This window comes from Schistocerca gregaria, chromosome 8, assembly GCF_023897955.1.
Source record: "Schistocerca gregaria isolate iqSchGreg1 chromosome 8, iqSchGreg1.2, whole genome shotgun sequence".
Taxonomy (NCBI): domain Eukaryota; kingdom Metazoa; phylum Arthropoda; class Insecta; order Orthoptera; family Acrididae; genus Schistocerca; species Schistocerca gregaria.
The window spans coordinates 380,997,691-381,023,254 of NC_064927.1; the positions used below are offsets into that span (position 1 = coordinate 380,997,691).

Below are 25,564 nucleotides of genomic sequence, written 5' to 3' on the forward strand. Positions count from 1 at the left end.
GAATATATATATATTGTTTGTTGTTGCCAATGCTGCACTATATTTGAGGAGTTTGTCCATAAATTATTCTATCCTTCCGTGGTGCTGTTAGAGCTGTTATGCATTATGTTCATGTACTATTCACTTCATATTGCATTTTAACCAACTATGAAAGTCTGCACATTAGTTTTGTAGTTATGACACTTGAGCTGTGGCTCTTTAAAGAATTTTGTGTAACAGAACACTGTGAACTTGATCTGACGGATGTAAATGAAAGAACCAGTTGAACATAATAAGAGTTTCAAGGATGTCAGGTAGCCTTGACCCCTCGTGCAACTCACAGTGGCAGGTTACTTCTTCACAATATATGAAAGAGTGGGCAGGAGGAAATATGATTACAAAAAGGAATGACAAAGCATTCAATACCCTCCTGATAATGAGCTCATTTCATAGGTTATTAAGTAATTCATTCATGCCACAAACATGACAACACTACCAATTTTTAAGTCTTTTGTTACACAGTGGCCAGCCACCATCTGGAATCTTGCAAGTCACTTGCCCTTGAAAGGAAACATGTATTAAAAAATGAACAATCATAACAGCAACCTCTAATAAAAGTGGCTATGGCACAGCGACTTTCAGATGAGGTGCAGCAGACCTGGTTTGGAGAGCCTCCATGACACACACAATGTTGAATTTACTAGCTACTGTTTTCTGTGTGTATTTGGCACAATCTACTGCCATTCTCACCAGCAGCTGTAAGTTTGACCACTAATTTGTTCCTAAGTTAATGTACAACTGGTTGAGTTTGGTACTAAGAGGCTTTGGCTTTCATGTTTAGAATATCTGTTGTCTTCTTTACTGTGTTCATTAGTTATAAAAAGATTTTGTACAGCGTATTTTATTTTGTAGTCCTGCAATATCACAGGATACAAAAGTAGAATTTGTCGTTGGAGTTGAGTATAAATTTTGTGACTCCATATATCTGTCTTAAGTATAGACAACATGTGTCTTCATATTATAGCTGTTCAGTGCTTCACATATGAAGCTGTATTGATTTTCAAGGGCACCAGGTAGCCCAGGAACAGGTAGTTAAATTGAAACACGGAAAGAGACAGTAACTGCCCTGTAGTGGACGTGTATGTCATTATTAACTGTACGGTTGTATAAATGTGACTTTGAAAAAAAAAAATTTAAGAATGGTGCATCAAAGATTTGAAATCTGCAACCGTTTTTGAAATTTCTATGCCGCAGCAAATTGTCTTCATAGGTTGAATCCAGATGTAAGTGGAATATAACAATAATAGTAATTGCAATTTATGACTGTGAAATCAGTACTACAACCATATTGAACTCTTTCTGAAATAATTTAATCTTCAAAACATTTGATAATCCTTTTTGTGCAGTAAAAATGTTTTCTTTATATCTTGATAGACGACATATCACAAAGAAAATCCAGTAATGATGTAAGCCTTCATAGATTATAACTACTTCAACATTATTATTTTCAGATTATCAACTGTTTGCTGAAATAAATTTTTAGCCATCCATTGAGGAAAGATATTTTCTATATCTTGACAGGTGTAAACTTTTAAGTGATGTAGGATAACGCGATATTACCTTATGAATAGTGTGTTTGAAAGCATGATACCTGTTCCAAACTGCAGTAATTATGCACATCCTTCATATGTTTACTGCTTATAAAGCATCTCTGTACTGTCAATGTTATATTTGTGGATACTATCTTCCAGTGGCTGCTTCTGCTTGTCAGTGTATAACTTGCTTCATGGCAAGATTTACAAAACACTCTGACTTAATTAATGAAGAGAAAGAATGTTTCAAAATTAAGTGATGACAGACTGATTTTAAGATTGAAAATGCACTTCTTTTTTGACATAGTTCCTTCTCAGTTCAAAGCACGCTGACCAACGCTATTCAACTGAGTAAACTTCACCACCAGTGCATGATTCTGAGGGTGCCAAAATCGTTTGTGGCTACTGAGACCCGTTGTTGAATTCAAAATGTTCTCTATTTTATTTTATTTTATTTTATTTGCACATCAAGTTCCATATAATCAAATTGAGGAGCAAATCTCCAGGGTCATGGAACACGCCATACATGAAATTACAACATAAAAGTAATAACAGGTAAAAATAAAATGTTTATGAACACAAAAAAGTCAGTCCATAAGTTTAAGTAAGTGCTATCAACAATACAACAAGAGTCAGCTTAATTTTTCAAGGAACTCTTCAACAGAATAGGAGTGATCCATGAGGCAATGCTTCAGTTCTGATTTGAAAGCGTGTGGATTACGGCTAAGATTTTTTAATTCGAGCAGTAGCTATAGAAAATGGATGCAGCAGTATACTGCACACCTTTCTGCACAAGAGTTAAGGAAGTCCAATCCAAATGCTGGTTTGATTTGTGCTGAGTTTTAACTGAGTGAAAGCTGCTTATTCTTGGGAATAAGCTGATATTGTTAAAAAGTAATGACAGTAAGGAATGTATATATATTGAGAGGCCAATGTCAAAATACCCAGACTAGTGAACAGTGGTCGACAAGAGTTTTGTGAACTTACACCATTTATTGCCCGAACCGCCCATTTCTGAGGCAAAAATATCCTTTTAGAGTGGGAAGAGTTACCCCAAAATAGAATACCATATGACATAAGTGAATAAAATAAGCAAAGTAGAGTAATTTTTGTGCCGAATGATCACTCACTTTGACCACCGTTCAGATAGTAAAAATGGCAGCATTAAGTCTTTGAACAAGATCCTGAATGTGGACTTTCCACAACAGTTTACTATTTATGTGAACACCTAGAAATTTGAACTGTTTAGTTACACTAATCATATGCCCATTCTGTGAAATTAAAATGTCAGGTTTTGTTGAATTGTGTGTTAGAAACTGTAAAAACAGAGTCTTGCTGTGATTTAGCATTAGTTTATTTTCTACTAGCCATGAACTTCTTTAACCCATCCAGTACCTCACAGAGAAAAGAGAATATAGCATTTTGAGTTGTTAAATGACTTCTGAAGCCAAACTGTACATTAAATGAACAATTATCCTTACATACAGAGCCTTTTCAATAACTTTAGTAAACACTGATGGCATAGAAATATGACTAAAATTGTCTACATTATTCTTTTATCCCTTTTTAAAAAGAGTCTTTACTACTGAGTACTTTAAATGTTTAGGAAACTGACCACTCCAAAAGGGAAAATTACAAATATGGCTAAATACAGGGCTAGCATGTGCAGCACACTACTTTAATATTCTGCTACACACTCGATTACATTCATGAGAGTCCTTAGTCTTCAGTGATTTAATTATAGACTAACTCTCCCCCTTGTCGGTATCACAGCGGAGTGTTTCAGACATCAATCTTGGGCAGGCATTTGCCAAGAAAGTTATATGACTGCGTGTAGAAACTAAATTTTTATTTAATTCACTAGAAATGCTCAGAAAATGATTGTTAAATATTGTACATATATCTGGTTTATCAGTGACAGAAATATTTTTCCTATGAACTAACTTTATATCGTCAACCTGGAGCTGCTGACCAGACACTTCTTTCACAGCTGACCATATGGTTTTAATTTTGTTCTGTGAATTAGCTATTCTATTTTCATAACACATACTCTTTGGCTTCCTAATAACATTTTAAGCACTTTACAACACTGTTTGTAATGGGCTACTGTAGCTTGATTGTGACTACTTCTAACATTTTGATATAATTCCTCCTCTGTTCTACGTGATATCCCTATCCCACTTGTCAGCCACCTAGGCTGCCTATTACTGCTAGTATCCCATTCAGGATGATCTAATGGAAAGCAACTCTCAAAGAGCATGAGAAGTATGTTAAGGAAAGTATTATGTTTATCATCTTTGTTATTGGCACTATAAACATCCTGCCATTCTTGTTCTTTGACAAAGTTTAAAAAACTCTCTGTTGCTGTTGGATTAACTTTCCTACATAGTTTGTAATTATATGTTACATTTGTTTGCATACAAAAGCCTTTTAGTGTTAATAAAATTTGTGCATCACGGTCTGAAAGGCCATTCACCATTGTACTAACAGAAAGCCCATCGAGTAATGAAGAATGTATAAAAATATTATCTGCAGCTGTGCTACTGTTCCTCTGCACCCTAGTTGGAAAAAATGCATCAGATCATATGAATTTAGGAAATTAGTTATATGTAATGACTTCAATATAAATTTTGTGTATGATGGTGCAAGAAAAAGGATGTTGGTAGATCTCCTAAATTCATATGATCTGATGCAGACTGCATTTTTTCCAACTAGGGTGCAGGGGAACAGTAGCACAGCCATACACAATATTTTTATTCATTCTTCATTACTAGATGGACATTCTGTTAGTACAAGGGTGAAGGGCCTTTCAGGCCATGATGCACAAATTTATTAACACTAAAAGGCTTTTGTATGCAAACAAGTGTAACATATAATTACAAACTATGTAGGAAAGTTAATCCAACAGTAACAGAGAGTTTTTTAAACCTTGTCAAGGAACAAGAATGGCAGGATGTTTATAGTGCGAATAACATAGATGATAAATATAATACTTTCCTTATCACATTTATCATGCTCTTTGAGAGTTGCTTTCCATTAGAACATCCTGAACAGGATACTAGCACTAATAGACAGCCTAGGTGGCTGACAAGTGGGATAGGGATATCACGTAGAACAAAGCAGGAATTATATCAAAATGTTAGAAGTAGTCACAATCAAGCTACAGTAGCCCATTACAAACAGTATTGTAAAGTGCTTAAAAATGTTATTAGGAAGGCAAAGAGTATGTGTTATGCAAATAGTTTAGCTACTTCACAGGATAAAATTAAAACCATATGTTCAATTGTGGAGGAAGTGTCTTGTCAGCAGCACAAGGTCAACGACATAAAGTCAGTTCCTAGTAAAAATACTTCTGTTACTGATAAGATTGCACTAAGGAAGACACCATGGTTATGTGGGTGGGCCACATAATAGTATTGACAGAGATCCTGGGTACAGTATAGATTACATCAGCATCGAAGCATACTGTCGAGTTTGTATCTGTTCTTGGGGACCATGACCGACCTCATTTGAACACTTCTGTCAAGAGAGTTAATTTGGAGTTGGAATGGCTGCTTGTGCTGGCTGCAGGGTCACACATTGGTGTGGTTCCTGTTGATTCTCTCGGTAGTTGGGATTATACTAGGCATGGCCTTCACCTCAACAGGAAAGAGAAGGGTAAACTGGCTGGGAAAATAGCAGGACAGTTAAAGGGGGGAAAGCACTGTCATGAGTGATAAAATACCAGTGATTATAGGGTTCAGAAATGACCCTTTTTTAGGGTATGGAGGACACAAAGAAACCAAGTTTTAAGAGAGGTTGGGATTGAGACAAACCTTCAGTCTGAGAAAGAAATCAAAAAATATAATTCTAGCTTATTACATCAGCATAAACAACTGTTGGTTAACAATTTTCAACAATCATCAGAAATTTCAATTCTACCCAATTTTAACTCAGTCAGTGTGAAATGTCAGCTATCTCTGTGAAATAAAATCAATGAATTAATTATCTGCATAGCTGAATTAGAGTCCTCAAGGCCAGCTGACATAATCTGCCTCTCTGAACATCATGTGACACCTGGTATAGGACTTCCAAGTGTTACAGGATTTAGGTTAGCATCTCACTTTTGTAGAGCAGAAATGGAGAAAGGAGGAATTGCCACATTCATCAGGAACCATCATAAATTTAAGAACATAGACATTCATAAATTTTGCCTAGAACAGCATGTGGAAGCATGTGCAACAGAAGTAGACTTTCACCAAAAATCCTTCATAATATTGAGTGTATATCAAGCACCTGTAGGTAACTTTAATCTGTTCATAAACCACCTTGAAGCTGCATGGCTCATTTAACAACCAAAAACAAAGAAACAATGGTTGCTGGCGACTTCAATGTAGATTTCCTTAAAGACTCTCCCAATAAGAACTAATTTGAGTTAGTAACACTATCATTCAACTTAATTCCCTCTGTTAAGTTTCCACTAGGGTAGCCAATTGCTCACAAACAGCCATTGATAATATCTTTACAGAAAAGTCCAATGAACAAAATTATATTACAAAACCAATAGTCAATGGCCTCTGAGACCATGACATGTAGTTCCTTCTGTCAAATGTTAATAATGAACAGGATATAAAATCTGTTCAATCTGAACTCAAGTGGGTAATCAATAAGCCAAAAATTGATTATTGTAAAACACTTCTCAGATACATTCACTGTAGTGATGTTTACAGTGCTCATGGCATGAATGAAAAATATAACACTCTTGCTAATAAAGTGCTTACATTATTTGAACACTGTTTTCCCCCAAAACTAATCAAGGTTAGAGCAAAGCCATGGATTACTCAAGGAATAGAGGTATCTTGTAAAACAAAAAGAAAACTGTATCTGTCAATCTGAAACAGTTCTGATGTTGATGCTATGGCACATTACAAGAAATACTGCAAAATATTAAAGACTGTAATATGTACATCAAAGAAAATATATCACAAGGAAAAGATAGTCATATCAGATAACAAAATAAAGACAATATGGGATACAGTGAAGGAGAAGACCGGTAGAACCGGACATGAAGAGGGACAAATAGCATTAAAAGTAAATGATACATTGGTGACAGATGTGTATAGTGTTGCAGAACTTTTTAATAAACATTTTATAACTATTACTGAAAAGATGGGGCTGTTAGATTCTGTAGATGCTGTTGTGGAATACCTCAGACCAGACATTTCAAGTAAATTCTATAATATGAAGTTCACGCTCACCACTGGAGCAGAAGAAATGTTCGTCATAAAATCTTTAAAATCAAAAACATCTAGTGGGTATGATGAAATATCAAAAAAGTTAATTAAATAATGTGATTATGAGTTAAGTAATATATTAATCTATCTGTGTAACCAGTCGTTTATCAGTGTAATATTTCCTGAATGGATGAAATATGCTAAAGTTAAGCCACAGTTTAAGAAGAGAGATAAAGAAACAGCATCAAATTTTTGTCCAATTTCACTTTTTCCAGCATTCTCAAAAATTTTAGAAAAGATAATGTAGAATTGGCTTTATAACCATCTTATCACAAATAACATACTGTCAAAGTCGCAGTTGGAATTTCTAAAGGGTTCTGACATTGAGAAGGCTATCTACATTACAGTGAAAGTGTACTAATTCATTAGACAAAAAATTGCAGGCAACTGATATATTTTGTGATCTGTCAATGGCATTTGACTGTGTAAATCACAATATCCTTTTAAGTAAATTAGAATATTAACGTGTAACAGGAAATGCGCAAAATGGTTCAAATCTTATATCTCTGGCAGGAAACAAAGGGTGTTATTAGGAAAGAGACATGTATTAACCTATCAGGCATCATCCATCTGGTAAGTAATTACTTGTGGGGTCCCCACAAGGTTCCCTTTTAGGTCCCTTGCATTTTCTTGTGTATATCAATGACCTTTCGTCAGTAACATTACCAGATGCCAAGTTTGTTTTGTTTGCCGATGATACGAACATTGCAATAAATAGCAAATCAAGTGTAGTCTTAGAAAGATCGGCTAATAAAATATTTGTGGACATTAATCACTGGTTCCTAGCCAATTATTTGTCACTAAACTTTGAAAAAACACACTACATGCAGTTCAGAACTTGTAAGGGGTGTCTGACTAGTATATGCCTTGCATACGATGACAAGCAGATAGAAGTGGACAGTCTTAAATTTGTGGGATTACAGCTTGATAATAAATTCTTTTGGGAGGAGCACACCACAGAACTGCTGAAACATCTTAACAAATCTCTATTCACAATATGAATTGTGTCAGACATAGGGGATATAAAAATAAAAAAGCTGGCATACTATGCTTACTGTCGTTCCATAATCTCATATGGGATTATTTTTTAGGGTAATTCATCAAGCCAAGCTAAGGTTTTTCAGGCACAAAAATGCGCAATAAGAGTTATATGTGGTGTGAACTCAAGAACATCCTGCAGAATCCTGTTTAGGGAACTAGGGATACTAACTACTGCTTCCCAATATATTTATACCTTAATGAAATTTGTCATTATAAATATATCACTTTTTCAAACCAACAGCTCAATTCATGGAATCAATACTAGAAATAAGAATAATGTTCACAAGGATTTAAAGTTACTTACTCTTGTACAAAAAGGTGTGCATTATTCAGGAACACACATGTTCAATAACTTTGCAACAGCCATAAAAAGCTAAACAACCAATGAAATTCAGTTTAAGAGAAGCCTAAAGGATTTATTGGTGGCCAACATATATATATTTTACAATCTGACTTCTGCACCATTTCAGTGCAGTAATGTGTTCATTTTAAATAAGTGTTGTAGTAGTTCTATTATGTGTCTTTTACCTTATAAATAAAAAAACCATTTTTTTTAGTTTTAAATTCAGTGCATTAATGTGTTCTTAGTAAATGAGTGTTTGTGAAATGATCATTTCATGTAGTGTTCATTAAGAAAATGACCATCATCCCACTTGGGACCTGTGGAAGGTACATTAGCTTATTTGTTTCAGTTGTAAATATCTGTCATGTATTATTGTTTTTCTGACATGTTCTACATCCTGGAGGACCTCCTCACTACAGATCAATTGGAATGAAAGTAAATCTAATCTAATCTAATAATTCAGATATATGTACAGTATTTAACAGTAATTATCTGAGTGTTGCTGGTGACTTAAAAAAACTTAGTTTCTACAGGGAATCATATCACTCTCTTGGAAAATGTCTTTTCAAGATTGATGTCTGAAGTACTCCTTTGTGATACTGACAAGAGGGGAGATTGTGTCAATATCAAATCACTAAGGACTCTCATGGCTATAATGGAGTACCTAACAGAATATTAAAGTATTGTGCTGCACATGTTAGCCCTGTACTTAGCCATATTTGTTATTTTTTCTTTAAGAATGGCCAGTTTCCTGAACGATTAAAGTACTCAGTAGTAAAGCTGCTTCATAAAAAGGGAGAAAAAGATAATGTAGCCAATTTTAGACATATTTCTATGCCATTAGTGTTTATTAAATTTATTGGAAAGGCTGTGTATGTAAGGATAAATGATCATTTTATTTCACATAATTTGCTATCAAATATACAATTTGGCTTCAGAAGGGGTTTAACAACTGAAAATACTGTATTCTCTTTTCTCTGTGAGGTACTGGATGGATGAAACAAAAGGTTTTGAATGCTAGGCATATTTTTTGATTTAATTAAAGCATTTGATTGTGTTGATCACAAAATATTGCTCCAGAAGTTAGACTATTATGGAATGCGGGGAGTGGCTCACATTTGGCTCACCTCTTACTTTAACAACAGACAGGAAAAGGTCATTATTCAGTGTTAAGAATGACTGTGATGTGGGGTCTGAGTGGACCACTCCTGTTCTTTATTTATATAAATGATATGCCCTCTAGTATTACAGATAATTCTAAAATATTTCTGTTTGCTGATGACTCAAGCTTGGTAGTGAAGATGTGTGTAACATTGGCTCTGTTTCAGATAGTGCAGTTCATGGCATAAGTTAATAGCTTGTAGGAAATAAACCAATGCTAAATCACAGCGAGACTCAGTTTTTACAGTTTCTAACATACAATTCAACAAATGCCAACATTTTAATTTCACAGAATGGGCATATGATTAGTGAAATTGAAAAGTTCATTATTCTAGGTACTCAGATAGATAGTAAACTAAAGTGGAAAGCCTGCGTTCAGGATCTTGTTCAAAGACTTAATGCTGTCATTTTTACTATTCGAACAATATTTGAAGTAAGTGACAGTTCAACACAAAAAGTAGTCTGCTTATTTTCATTCCCTTATGTCTTATGGTGTTATATTTAGGGCTAACTCTTCCCATTCTAAAAGGAAATTTCTCTTCAGAAATGGGCAGTTTGGGCAATAAGTGATGTAAGTTCACAAACCTCTTGTCAACCCCTGTTCACTAGTCTGGGTGTTGTGACATTGGCCTCTCAGTATATATATTCTTTACTTTTGTTTCTTATTCCCAAGAATAAGCTGTTTCCACTCAGTTAATACTGCATAGAAATCCAGTCTCCATTTGGATTGCACTTCCTTGAGTGTTGTGCAGAAAGGTGTGCAGTATGCTGCTGCACCATTTTCAACAAACCACGACAATAGTTCAAAAATCTTAACAGTAATGCACTTGCTTTTAAATTGAAACTGAGCATTTTCCTTCTATTCTGTTGAGGAGATCCTTGAAAAATTAAGCTAATTCCTATGTTACATTGTTGATGGCATTTACATAAACTTATAGCTTGCCTTGTTTTGGGTTCATAAACATTTAATTCTATCTGTTATTACTTTTACGTTGTAATTTCATGTACTGACACATTCAATGAACTTAGAGATTTGCTCCTCAATTTGGTCCTATGGAACTAGACACATAATAAATAAATACTGTCAAGGTGAGGTTGACCATAATGCCGGAACAGCTATACAGAGTGAACATAAATGGTCAGAGTTTGACTAGCAATCCTGTCCAGGTCATTGCTCATATCATTAAGCCCAGTCCCTACCAAGACTATTCCCAGTCCTCCCTAGTCTCAGTATCTGATCCTCCCTAGTGAAATTCTCTCACAAAACTCCTAAGTTCTCTGTCACATTGCTGAGCCCAGCATATAGTTTAAAAATGCTGGTGACATGGTACTTCTTACCTAAAGCCTCCTGCAACTGTGGTCATATACCACCTTGCCCATGACAGCTAGCTGCCAGCAGAATCCTCTCTATGACAGTATTACCAGCAAAGTATAAAATATTATGGCAAGTTAGCAAGACCACTCTTGAGCTATATTTGTATTACCTATTTGAAACAACATTTCTGCCGAGCAGTGATTGAATTGGTGTTTGTTAACACAGAAATTGCACCGTAAAGTGGGAGAGGAGAGGGGACTGCAGGTACGACCCATTTCAAACTATTATTGACTCTGGATACATGTAAGTGAATGCATCATATGGTTTACTGCTGTGTACTATGGGTTCTGTGCCAGATAGGACTGATGGAAGACTGAAAAGGTTCAAAAAGAAGAACTGTTGTGAAAGGAGGAGGGGTTATAGGTATGATAAGTAACTTTGAATGGAATAATTAAAAAAAAAGTGTTTTTCATTAGGTTAGATTTTTTCATGAAGTTTCAGTAACCAACTTCATCCTCCGAATGCCAAAATATTTACTTGAGTCCTGCCTACACACAGAGAAATGATCATGATAATAAAATAAGAGAAATTAGAACTTGCACAGAAAGTTTTAAGTGTTAATTTTTCCTCTGTGCTATTCAAGGATGAATTGGTCATAAAGAGTGTGGAAGTGGTTATGTGGACTACATTCAAACACTTAAATGTGAACTGTATAGTAAGCACGCTGATGTAGATATAGATGTAAGACCAAAGATATGTACTACTTACCAATAGCACTTATATTGAGTACTGTATATGGTTGTAAATTGTTCAGTGAATCTTAAATCTTTTAATTATGATTTCATTAACTGTATCAGAGTCTCTGTTGCCATATCTGACTAGCAAAATGAACTGATATCAGTGACTTAGTCGCTTTGTTTGTCATAACTTTCAAAAACAATCTGTATTACACCTGTTGCAAGTTTCTATTTTGTCTGGGCACTGAATGCTGACTAGGGTGAGAAACTGTTGGATGGAGTGGGTAAAAGAAACAAGGAAGGGAGGGTGGGTTGGGAAGGGAGGGGTAGAGGGGAAGAAGACTCATGTCTGAGAAGGAAAGGTAAGCGGTAGCAAGAGATCAGAACAGGACTTTGGCATTGGATAGCCTGTCCTGTTACAGGCAGAGGCAGTTGTGTGTGGCGTGGCACATAATGATGTGGGCTGTTGTTGTTGTTGTGGTCTTCAGTCCTGAGACTGGTTTGATGCAGCTCTCCATGCTACTCTATCCTGTGCAAGCTTCTTCATCTCCCAGTACCTACTGCAACCTACATCCTTCTGAATCTGCTTAGTGTACTCATCTCTCGGTCTCCCTCTATGATTTTTACCCTCCACACTGCCCTCCAACGCTAAATTTGCGATCCCCTGACGCCTCAAAACATGTCCTACCAACCGATCCCTTCTTCTAGTCAAGTTGTGCCACAAACTTCTCTTCTCCCCAATCCTATTCAATACCTCCTCATTAGTTACGTGATCTATCCATCTTATCTTCAGTATTCTTCTGTAGCACCACATTTCGAAAGCTTCTATTCTCTTCTTGTCCAAACTAGTTATCATCCATGTTTCACTTCCATACATGGCTACACTCCAAACAAATATTTTCAGAAATGACTTCCTGAAACTTAAATCTATATTCGATGTTAACAAATTTCTCTTCTTCAGAAACGCTTTCCTTGCCATTGCCAGTCTACATTTTATATCCTCTCTACTTCGACCATCATCAGTTATTTTACTTCCTAAATAGCAAAACTCCTTTACTACTTTAAGTGTCTCATTTCCTAATCTAATTCCCTCAGCATCACCCGATTTAATTGGACTACATTCCATTATCCTCGTTTTGCTTTTGTTGATGTTCATCTTATATCCTCCTTTCAAGACACTGTCCATTCCGTTCAACTGCTCTTCCAAGTCCTTTGCTGTCTCTGACAGAATTACAATGTCATCGGCGAACCTCAAAGTTTTTACTTCGTCTCCATGAATTTTAATACCTATTCCAAATTTTTCTTTTGTTTCCTTTACTGCTTGCCCAATATACAGATTGAATAACATCAGGGAGAGGCTACAACCCTGTCTCACTCCTTTCCCAACCACTGCTTCCCTTTCATGCCCCTCGACTCTTATGACTGCCATCTGGTTTCTGTACAAATTGTAAATAGCCTTTCGCTCCCTGTATTTTACCCCTGCCACCTTTAGAATTTGAAAAAGAGTATTCCAGTCAACATTGTCAAAAGCTTTCTCTAAGTCTACAAATGCTAGAAACGTAGGTTTGCCTTTTCTTAATCTTTCTTCTAAGATAAGTCGTAAGGTCAGTATTGCCTCACGTGTTCCAACATTTCGACGGAATCCAAACTGATCCTCCCCGAGGTCCGCATCTACCAGTTTTTCCATTCGTCTGTAAAGAATTCGCGTTAGTATTTTGCAGCTGTGACTTATTAAACTGATAGTTTGGTAATTTTCACATCTGTCAGCACCTGCTTTCTTTGGGATTGGAATTATTATATTCTTCTTGAAGTCTGAGGTTATTTCGCCTGTCTCATACATCTTGCTCACCAGCTGGTAGAGTTTTGTCATGACTGGCTCTCCCAAGGTCGTCAGTAGTTCTAATGGAATGTTGTCTACTCCGGGGGCCTTGTTTCGACTCAGGTCTTTCAGTGCTCTGTCAAACTCTTCACGCAGTATCGTATCACCCATTTCGTCTTCATCTACTTCCTCTTCCATTTCCATAATATTGTCCTCAAGTACATCACCCTTGTATAAACCTTCTATATACTCCTTCCACCTTTCTGCCTTCCCTTCTTTGCTTAGAACTGGGTTTCCATCTGAGCTCTTGATGTTCATACAAGTGGTTCTCTTTTCTCCAAAGGTCTCTTTAATTTTCCTGTAGGCAGTATCTATTTTACCCCTAGTGAGATAAGCCTCTACATCCTTACATTTGTCCTCTAGCCATCCCTGTTTAGCCATTTTGCACTTCCTGTCGATCTCATTTTTGAGACGTTTGTATTCCTTTTTGCCTGCTTCATTTACTGCATTTTTATATTTTCTCCTTTCATCAATTAAATTCAATATTTTTTCTGTTACCCAAGGATTTCTAGCAGCCCTCGTCTTTTTACCTACTTTGTCCTCTGCTGCCTTCACTACTTCATCCCTCAGAGCTACCCATTCTTCTTCTACTGTATTTCTTTCCCCTATTCCTGTCAATTGTTCCCTTATGCTCTCCCTGAAACTCTGTACAACCTCTGGTTCTTTCAGTTTATCCAGGTCCCATCTCCTTAATTTCCCACATTTTTGCAGTTTCTTCAGTTTTAATCTACAGGTCATAACCAATAGATTGTGGTCAGAGTCCACATCTGCCCCTGGAAATGTCTTACAACTTAAATCCTGGTTCCTAAATCTCTGTCTTACCATTATATAATCTATCTGATACCTTTTAGTATCTCCAGGGTTCTTCCATGTATACAACCTTCTTTCATGATTCTTAAACCAAGTGTTACCTATGACTAAGTTGTGCTCTGTACAAAATTCTACTAGGCGGTGTCCTCTTTCTTTTTATAGCCCCAATCCATATTCACCTACTACGTTTCCTTCTCTCCCTTTTCCTACACTCGAATTCCAGTCACCCATTACTATTAAATTTTCGTCTCCCTTCACTATCTGAATAATTTCTTTTATTTCATCGTACATTTCTTCAATTTCTTCGTCATCTGCAGAGCTAGTTGGCATATAAACTTGTACTACTGTAGTAGGTGTAGGCTTCGTATCTATCTTGGCCACAATAATGCGTTCACTATGCTGTTTGTAGTAGCTTACCCGCATTCCTATTTTCCTATTCATTATTAAACCTACTCGTGCATAACCCCTATTTGATTTTGTGTTTATAACCCTGTAATCACCTGACCAGAAGTCTTGTTCCTCCTGCCACCGAACTTCACTAATTCCCACTATATCTAACTTTAACCTATCCATTTCCCTTTTTAAATTTTCTAACCTACCTTCCCGATTAAGGGATCTGACATTCCACGCTCCGATCCGTAGAACGCCAGTTTTCTTTCTCCTGATAACGACATCCTCCTGAGTAGTCCCCGCCCGGAGATCCGAATGGGGGACTATTTTACCTCCGGAATATTTTACCCAAGAGGATGCCATCATCATTTAATCATACAGTGAAGCTGCATGTCCTCGGGAAAAATTACGGCTGTAGTTTCCCCTTGCTTTCAGCCGTTGGCAGTACCAGCACAGCAAGGCCGTTTTGGTTAATGTTGCAAGGCCAGATCAGTCAATCATCCAGACTGTTGCCCCTGCAACTACTGAAAAGGCTGCTGCCCCTCTTCAGGAACCACACGTTTGTCTGGCCTCTCAACAGATACCCCTCCGTTGTGGTTGCACCTACGGTACGGCCATCTGTATCGCTGAGGCACGCAAGCCTCCCCACCAACGGCAAGGTCCATGGTTCATGGGGGGGGGGGGGGGGGGGGGGCTAAGATGGGTAAAACAAAGGAAGCATAAACCATGAGAGTTAAGAATGGAAGTGTATATCAATGAAGTGAAGTGGAGGCATGGGGACAGAGGCTAGTGAAGATTGATGCCAGGTTTGTGGAACTGAAGGATGTGCACTAAAGACAATGCACATCTTCATAATTTTGAGACATTTGTGAGTGAGAGGATCTGTGGCTGCGTAGGGGTGGGGGGGAGGGGTGGGGGGGGTGGGAGGGGAAGTATACATGTGTTATGGAGTGTGAAGCAGCCATTGGAGCAGATATGTTGTGCTCAGTTGCATATGCTGCCACTGAATGACCAACTTTGCTCTTGGACAGAGTTAGGTAGTAGCCATTCATTTGTGTGGATAGTTTTTGAGAGAGCATGACCACCAAACTAATCGTCCACCAAAATGCATAACCACCTCCAGACTATGCCGAAGAGCAAAGTTTGACCATCCAATGACAGAAAATGTGACTGAAAATAGCATGTTCAATTTCAATGACTACTTCACAATGTATAACATCTGAGTCCTCTATCCCTATTTCAACTTCTGAGATTTGCTTGGATGGAAATTGTCATTCTTGAATCCTACCGTTCTCTTTCCTATGCCATTTGCTAGCTCCTGTACCACACACCTACCTCTAACCTTGTCCCTATGCTCACATCCCTCCCTCCTCCCACTCCTTCCTGTCACTGTGCCACATACAGCTTCTGTTACCTTGGCTATGGGAGTTCTCCAGTGCCATATTCCTTTATTGCCTCTCCCTCTCCTCTCTTCACCTCTCTTTGTTCCTGGCACCACTCCAACCACCAAAACCCCTCACCCTTGTACCGTGACAATGTACCCATTCATGTACTTTTGTTAGTTACTCATAAAAGAGGACATGTCTACAAACTTTTCAACAATTTCAATCTTCTGAGTGGGGGACTCCATATGGTTCCCAAGTTGTGCAGCGATCGTAAACCATAAAATTACCAAATAAGTAGCAACCAGTTGCAAGATCATGTTTTCTTTATTTAATTTTGCAAACTGCCACCAGTTTTTTGCAAAATTAAATAAAGAAAAGACGATCTTGCAACTGCTTGCTGCTTATTTGGTAATTTCAATCTTGTTTATGTGCCTGTCAGTATCTAACTATCTCAACTATTTGTAAATGATCATATTTACTCCTTCTGTTATTTGAATCTTTTGAAGTATTTTTATGTGGGAACACTACCTCACTCTCACTTGTGTAACATTTTTTGCGCTTCAGTTCTGTCAGTAAAGATTATGACAACATATCCACCACCAAATAAGCACTAACAGGAAAATTGACACTAAATATCCAAAATACACACACAACTTATCTTAGAAGATAGATTAAGGAAAGGCAAACCTACCTTTCTATCATTTGTAGACTTAGAGAAAGCTTTTGACAATGTTGAGTGGAATGCTCTCTTTCAAATTCTGAAGGTGGCAGGGGTAAAATACAGGGAGCGAAAGGCTATTTACAATTTGTACAGAAACCAGATGGCAGTTATAAGATTCAAGGGACATGAAAGGGAAGCAGTGGTTGGGAAGGGAGTGAGACAGGGTTGTAGCCTCTCCCCAATGTTATTCAATCTGTATATTGAGCAAGCAGTAAAAGAAACAAAAGAAAAATTCGGAGTAGGTATTTAAATCTATTGAGAAGAAATAAAAGAGATTCGCCAATGACATTGTAATTCTGTCAGAGTCAGCAAAGGATTTGGAAGAGCAGTTGAAAGGAATGGACAGTGTCTTGAAAGGAGGATATAAGATGAACATCAACAAAAGCAAAACAAGGATAATGGAATGTAGTTGAATTAAGTCAGGTGATACTGAGGAAATTAGATCAGGAAATGAGACACTTAAAGTAGTAAAGGAGTTTTGCTATTTGAGGAGCAAAATAACTGACGATGGTCGAAGTAGGGAGGATAGAAAATGTGACTGGCAATGGCAAGGAAAGCGTTTCTGAACTAGAGAAATTTGTTAACATTGAGTATAGATTTAAGAGTCAGTAAGTCTTTTCTGAAAGTATTTGTATGGAGTGTAGCCATGTATGGAAGTGAAACGATAAATAGTTTGGACAAGAAGACAATAGAAGCTTTCGAAATGTGGTGCTACAGAAGAATGCTGAAGATAAGGTGGATAGATCACGTAACTAATGAGGAGGTATTGAATAGGATTGGGGAGAAAAGAAGTTTGTGGCACAACTTGACTGGAAGAAGGGATCGGTTAGTAGGACATGTTTTGAGGCATCAAGGGATCACAAATTTAACATTGGAGGGCAGCGTGGAGGGTAAAAATCGTAGGGGGAGACCAAGAGATGAATACACTAAGCAGATTCAAAAGGACGTAGGTTGCAGTAGGTACTAGGAGATGAAGAAGCTTGCACAGGATAGAGTAGCATGGAGAGCTGCGTCAAACCAGTCTCAGGACTGAAGACCACAACAACAACAAAAATATAGTAATTTGCAGATGGTATTTTAAGAGTGCAACAATAAATTGTTCCCTAAATATATTGTGACATGTACATTCATAACTGTGTCTGTTTTCTTATCGACTAAACCTTAAGTGATACTCTGTAAGTTTTTTCTGTAAGTTCATTCTGACATTATATTTTCTACATTGCGCTTGCTGTATGAATGGTTTGTCTGTATATGCAGAAAATTTTATTACAACTGATGTCCAACACTTTCTTTTATAATTTTATAAAATTTTTAATTATAAAAAAGTGTTAACTTTTATAATGGTTTACAGTCATATTTATCTGTTGCATAATTCTTGACATTTCATGTAAACCTTATTTTATATTTAACATGTCATTGTATCATGTTATTCATGTTCCCGGAATGACTTATTATGATGTCACATGATATATTGTTCGGATGATATATATTCATTAAGGTGTATTTGCTTAAGGTATGTTGTACATATCTGTGCTATGTAAATATGTGTCATACCCTAATATATATCTGACCTCATTATGACTATTATTTCAGTCTGTATGGTTTACAGATTGCAAAATTACAGTTATCGATCTTGGCTGCTGAAGTTTTTACTTCTTTATTTCACACTATTCTAGACTGCCGCCATACTTGAGTAACGTCAAGTTACTTCTTGTAACAGCTGAAATCCATTATAAATGCTACTGAATTTTTTAAAATACTGCAATTCTTTAAAGCCTTATTAGTGCCAAGTATGCTGCCATATCGAATTGCATTTCGGTAAGGGAGAATTTGTGACACCCAGTCATCTTTTTCACTGTAACAAGATAAATACAAGGTGTGGCAATAAAGAAACCGGACTCATGCTGTAACTCTCTATTCAAAAAACTTGCACAACTGAAATGTAGTCACCTTCAATATAGTCCCCTCCCGGAAACCTACACCACTCCATGAAAATTTTCTACTTTTGGAAGCAGTGCTGTAAGTCTCTTTCTATGCCATTGAGGAGGCTCATCACTTTTTTCCTTACTGCATCCATGGACTCAAACCTGGTTCCTTTGAGTGCAGAATTCAGTTTTGGGAAGAGACAGAAGCTGCATGAATCCAGGTGAATACAGCAGATGTTTCATCACTGGAATGTCATTTTTCGCCAAAAACTGCTTCACAGACATTGCATTATGGGCTGGCATGTTGTCCTGATGAAGAACCCATGAGATATTTGTCCATAGATCTGACCTCCTTCATTGCACACGTTCAGGAAAGGTCTTCAGAACAGTTACATAAAAAGCTTGACTGACAGTTTGAGATTCAGGCATCAAATCAGTGTCAGTAACAAAATGGCTCTGAGCGCTAACTTAACATCTATGGTCATCAGTCCCCTAGAACTTAGAACTACTTAAACCTAACTAACCTAAGGACATCACACAATACCCAGTCATCACGAGGTGTCAATAACATTTCAGATATTGAAGGAAATAATCATCTTTGCTTTGAATTTTTATTTGATCATGTATGCTTTCTCTTCCTATGGAATTAAGGGCTCTACCAATGCATGGATTACACAGGCCAATGATGGAAAAACTTCTTTGCTGAAAATACCTTATTGTTATGTATTTTAGGGTGGGAAATCTAAATATGATACTTAAAAAACTGTATCACCCACCATGTCTTCATATTTTACAGTTAAATTTATTAAATTAAGCGATTTAAAGAATTTAACAGCTTTTATATAGTTAAAATAATTTAAAAAGGAGGAGTAATTAATATAGATAACATTGGTAGAACCGCTGAAAAACATTTGGTGGCAAAAAAAAGGTGGATTCTATTTTTGTGTTAACAGATGGTGTTTTGTTTACAGTCAACCTAACCTCACTTTCCTGTTTCCTGTACATGTGTTCAGTACAATGTCTAAGCATGGTTGTAAAAACTCTGCTGACAGCTTTTGTTATATTTGTGGTGAATTTGTGATTAAAAAACACCAAATAAACATTACAGACTTTGTGAAAAAGGTTTATCTAGCATACTTTAGATCTAATCTTGGTGATAAAGATAAATCTTGGGTGCCACATAAGGTACTGATGTTTGATGTTAACTTTGAATCCACAATGACCTTAAATGAGAAAGAAGCATGGGTATCATTCAAGCAAGTCATTACAAAGTTCTTAGGACATGAAAAAGACCCAGAATATGTTTCTATTATAGCGACAATGTTTAATGAGCCTGAAGGTTCACTTTTTGGAACAGTCACCTTAATTAAATCCCGGACAATACAGGAGATGTTAGTGAGGAGCAAGGAGAGTGTTTTCACCAGGATATGAAAGTGATAGAAAAACATTACCAAGGCCGCTGGAACACCAACATGACGGGGGACTACTGTTGGTCACTTCACTGAGAAGTTCAGCAAGTGACTCATCATAGAAAAAGCTACACAAGAAGCTTTTTTTTTTAAAAAAAAAAATAAGAAAAAACGAAAAAAAAGAAAAGAAAAATAGGAAAGAAAGAAAGAAAGAGAGAGAGAGAGGAGAGAAAGAAAATACAAACCATACTTATGTTGTAACAAAACATTTCTTTAATTTCCCCATTTACCGTATAGCATAGGATTTTTATATTATATAATAAAAAGCATATTGCTCGGTAACTATGGGTGATATAAAAAACTAAGACTAGATTTGGATTCAGCTCATAAAAGTGTACAAAGATCAGCTATCAAAGTAAAAAAAGTTTTTTAAAAAAATTTTCTCGTTGGCGTGTGGTATCACCTAGTCTCTAGATTGTATTGGAAAATCCATGTTTCATCACATATAATTACTTTGCTGAGACAATCAGGGTCATTTTCAATGTTTTCAGCAGTGGCAGCACAGCCATCCACTTTATGTTGTTTTTGCTCATTTGTGAGGATTCTTGGCACCAATTTGCCCCAAATCTTTGTCAAGCCAAGATCATCATGCAAAATCTAACCATTTCCTTATTGGTGCAGCCAAATTCTAAAATTGCTCAGGCCCCCTTTTTTTTAACTATTCTGCTGATCTTCACCACATTCTCTTCAGTTTTGAAGTGGAAGGCTGGCCCAATTTTGGATCATCTTCAACGTCTTTCCTGTCATCCTTTTTGAATCTTGTAACCCACTCAAAAATTTGCAGATGAGAGAGATGCTGATCACCATAAACTTGTTTCAGCAAATTGTAAGTTCTGAGGGGGATTTTACAAGTTGTGTGAGTAATTTTATGTTAACAGATTGTTCCAATTTAGAGCATAGCATACTTCCGATGCAGCTCAGACATATGATCATTTTTAAGAAAGCTAACAGCCAGACTAACCACCATAGCGGCATGAAATTTTGTATGCACGTCAGGAAGAGTTCCAAGGTTATCCCCCCACTCCCCACTATTTTCTTGGTCGTCAATGAAGCTGGAAAGGCACATAACAACCAGTTTGGTTTCTTTATTGACTTGCCTTGTATTCACTATTTCACTGTTGTCCAGCACTTTTGTACACTCTTATCCTCATAAGTAATTGTTGTGGTAGTAAAAGTCTTAATTTCTTCACATTTCTGTAATAGCTCCTAGTATCCTGTCTACACACTGGCTGATATTTCCAATGCAGTACTCAGCAATAACAAAAAATGGCACTCAAGGTAAAATTGGAGCTTCAGCAATCAAGTTTGTTGGTAAGTTCTTATGAACCTCCTGATTTTTTTATCCAATTTATGATTCTGCATGGAACTGGTAGAGTATCTGATTACAGAAATTCAAGAAGTTGTACTGACAAAACAAGCATGCAGTGTATTTTCAACATTCTTCTCATAGTTCCTTAATCGTTGAGTCTGATCATTTCACACAACTGCATATGTTCTCTACTAACAATACTAACAGAAACTTCATGATGGAACAACAAAGAAATTATTAATGGAAAGTGGTGCATAGCACACTTAAAATATGTTATAATTGTATTACTGTTTTGCTGATATAAGTACTATCTTGTATGCAGCTGTTGCAACACTGGTTATGGACAGTAGCCTGAGAAGATGGCTGTGGAGAGAGATGAAAGACTTGGAGCAGCTAGGATAAGGGGTTATATATGGCATGGAGGATATAGTGTAAAGAGGTAGGAAATGGGGAAGACATATTTTCCACAGCAGTCAGAAAATGTCAGTTACTTCTGGTAACAATCACAAAATTTAGACCTATAGTACAAAATAGAGGGTGGAAAAGAGAGAGAAATAATGGTAGGAGAATATAATATAGAGAGAGGATATAAATGTAGGGAAAAGGTTAGGGCAAAGGACAAAGGAGTGAGAAATGACTTAACATTTAAGGGAACAAGCAGAGGTTCAGATCAGGAAACTTTGAGAATGAAGGATAACAGAAGACACATGCCGGGGTCAGAGTCCAGATGCCTTGGCCCTTGACCCATCTGTTGAAGTCACTGTTGCTGTGGTTCCAGCTTGTTCATCAGTTGAGTAGTTGAAATTGGCCACAGCCTTAATTAACACAAGTATTCAACTGATTAATCATCATGCCTATGTAGAACACTGCACAGTATTTAGTACATGACATGAATGTCTAAAATTAGCAAGAGTTTACATAATCTCAAAATTTTGGGTAGATGTCAGTGCAAGTTGCTTTTAAAAATTTTCATAACAAAATTTATCTCAAAATCTAGTAGAAAATCCAAAGAAGTTATGGCAAGAGAAAATCATTACTTTCACTCCACGATAGTAATGGTAGTGTCACTGATGATACAACCACTAAGCACAGTTATTAAACATCATTTTCTGGCATTTCAAGGAATGGAAACTCCAGGTAGGAATGTCAACAATGTAGTACAAGGTAGATTGCTACTTACCATGGAGTAGATAGGTTAAGTTGCAAACATACAATTGTCATTTAATTGTACATGTCTGTAACTTAACGTGTCTTCTTTACAGTAAGTAGAAATCTATTTTTTTCTACATTGTTGATTTTCTGAATTTTTTCACCAAAGAAGTTCAAGGACATGAATCAAGGACAACTGTGAACATGGTTAATTCAAAAGCAGATCACTTATTACAGAGAAGGCAACTCATATTACTTAATAAAGTCTTCTGGTCGAGACTATAGACCCCTTCGATCTTTTCAAAATGTGCTGGCAAAATGGCTCTATTTTTAGGAATGACATACAAACTGCCCAGTCAATGAAAGATGCATGCCAAAGACTGGAAAGTTTCACAGGAGATACTAGTATACAATAGTGGAGTGTAATTGGATGGATTAAAAATTTTCTCACAAAGTGGCAGCAGGAGAATACACAAATAAAGCTATCTGAATCTGTAACATTTGGAGCCAGTGACTCCTTCTTGCAAAAAGGTTGAAGGGAAAGGAAGATGAGTGAAGGAAAAGGACTGGTGCAGTTTAAGAAATGGGGAGAGTTCAAAAAAATTGACCAGAGCCCTGGGTCAGGGGAGACTTACCAGATGGGATGAGAAGGAAAGTCTGATTGTTGGGGACTGCAGTGGGCAAGATCTGAAAAACTGAACACTTAAAGATGGAAGACAGGGTAATATGCAAGACAGAGATTACTACCAGAACACTGTGCACCATTAATAAGAGCAGAAAGCTAAGTGCATTTCATGTGGCAGAGGTGGTAGGGGCCACAGAAGAAGAGATAGGTTAGAAAATTAAAGATACAGAAAACTAAAAGAGGGCGAAGAAAATTTTCCCTGCCCCTCTCACCTCTATCACATACAATGTGTTCTATTCTCTTCTAGAGGAGTGAGACTTGCTGAAGGCAGACATACATCTTAAAATAACAACTGTTTATTACAAGAACTAAGCTGAATACAACTTCTGTGAACAATGACACTGTCCCAAAAGGGTGGTAACTCATAGGCAGTCTCCTGATGAGTTTCAGATGCTGTGACAACATGTTCTTATCAGGATGAGAGCTCATAGGTCCCAAAAGATGATGAGCATGTGGGTAGTCACAACAATTATTGCATAGCAGTGCCCTTAGAGTGGCTGGTGCAACTGCAAGGTCAGATGTGGTTCAGCATGAGGGCAGCATGGCACCTTGGTGGGCAGTGAAGTGGCAACAGCAAGCAGTGTCCACAGCAGAGACTTGAGGCGGCTCTTGGTTGCTCAGAGATCAGGACATAACTGGCTTCCCATGGGCAGAGTGCTAACTTAAGTACATGCTTGTTGAAGGATACATGGATGGTATCACGTGAGCATGTGACTATGCAAATTAGTGTCTGCGGCTGCAGTGGTGTGTGCTACAATTTGCACACCATGTAGTGGAAAGACTGGCATCCCCGATGCTGTGGCAACTGCTGCAGGCTTGACTGTATGCAGTAACTTGCCTCGTCTGTTTACATATAACCTCCTAGGTGTGGCAGGGGTCATACCTGGTCTGTGAAACATACACATAAATGTGGTGGCTAGAATATGTAGGAGACAGTCCTGCATATTCAACACAATGCACTCAGCTTACTGCTCTTATTAACTCATGAATGATGTTTTAACAGTAAACTCTGTCTTGTGTAGTACCCTATCTTCCACCTTTAAGGGCTCAGGTTTTCAAGTCATGTCTGATGTAGTCCCCACCAATCAGTCTTTCCTTCTCATCCTGTCTGGTAAGTCTCCCCTGACCACGGGTTCTGGGCAACTTTTCTGAACTCTCCCCATTCCTAAACCTTAGCAGTGCTTTTCCTTCACCCCTCTTTATTTCCCTTCAACCCTTCTATCAGGAGGAGGAAATCACTAACTCCAAAAGACTGCAAATTTCAATATCTTCATATGTGTATTCTCCGACCGCTGCTTGGTGACTAGATATTTATCCATCCAATTACATTATATTTTCATAAATATACAATAATGCAAAAAAAGCAGTTTGCAATATTCTATATCTATCTCATTAGCATTGGTTTGTCATAGGAGACCTCAATGAAAATGGTCTACTTACTCACAACCATTGGAGATTCAGAAAATATTGTTCTTGTGAAACACAAATGAAAATGGTAGTAATGAGGTTTACAGACAAGGGATCTCAGTCTGATACCATATTCCTATGATTTCCAGAAGGCCTCACAAGCACATTCTAATCAAATTGCATGCCTAGGGATATCATCTCAGTTTTGTGAATGGATTCATTATTTACGATAATGTTGGAAGCTGAAGAAGTGAATTAAAATTTGTGCTGCAGCTGTGACTCGAACCCGGGTCCTCTTGCTTACTAGGCACATATGCTGACAATTACACCACCACAGCATTATGGTCAACACAGCTGCATGAACTACCCAAGTCAAATACCCTCCCCAACACAAACTCCAATTCACATCTCCCCTTATATTGTCACTTGTCACTATTACCAGGGCTCTCCGACATTGGAATAGCACCCCAGCATTGGACATAATGGGGATGTGCTGTATGACATGTGATTGTATAGGTCTTAAATTAAATGGTCAGCATATCTGCCTAGTATACAAGAAGACCCGGATTCGATTCACAGCTGCAGCACAAATTTTAATTCACTTCTTCAGCTTCCAAAATTATGGTAGATAAATTAGAGGCTTAAATGTCTCAGGGAAAATTTAATTTAAGCATATCTGCCCTGTAAGCAAGAGGACCCGGGTTCGAGGCACAGCCACATCACAAGTTTTAATTCACTTCTTCAGCTTCCAACATTATCGCAGATAAATTGGAGACTTAAATGACTCAGGGAAAATTTAATTTAAGGATTCATTATTTCTTGTCAAAAAGGTCACAGTGTACAGTAGTTGACATAAACTCACCTAGTGAAATTACAGTTACATCTGGCATTTCCCAAGGAAGTGTGACAGACCATTTTTGTTCTTGATTTATATAAATGATTAGAAGGCACTGTGAACGGCCTTCTTAGATTGTTTGAAAATGATGCTGTCATG

The 25,564-nt window shown here is 37.2% G+C and overlaps 1 protein-coding gene across 1 annotated transcript in view; it reads left to right on the forward strand.

Annotated features, from left to right (window-relative positions):
- The first annotated feature begins 618 nt into the window (after window positions 1-618).
- The window catches only part of LOC126285445 (low-density lipoprotein receptor-like), a 68,767-nt gene continuing 43,821 nt past the window's right edge, over window positions 619-25,564 (forward strand). Inside the window, exons 1-2 of the mRNA XM_049984832.1 lie at window positions 619-737; window positions 21,224-21,331. Of these exons, the coding sequence (XP_049840789.1) occupies window positions 656-737; window positions 21,224-21,331 (190 nt within the window). The 5' untranslated portion in view covers window positions 619-655. The remainder of the gene's footprint in view (window positions 738-21,223; window positions 21,332-25,564) is intronic.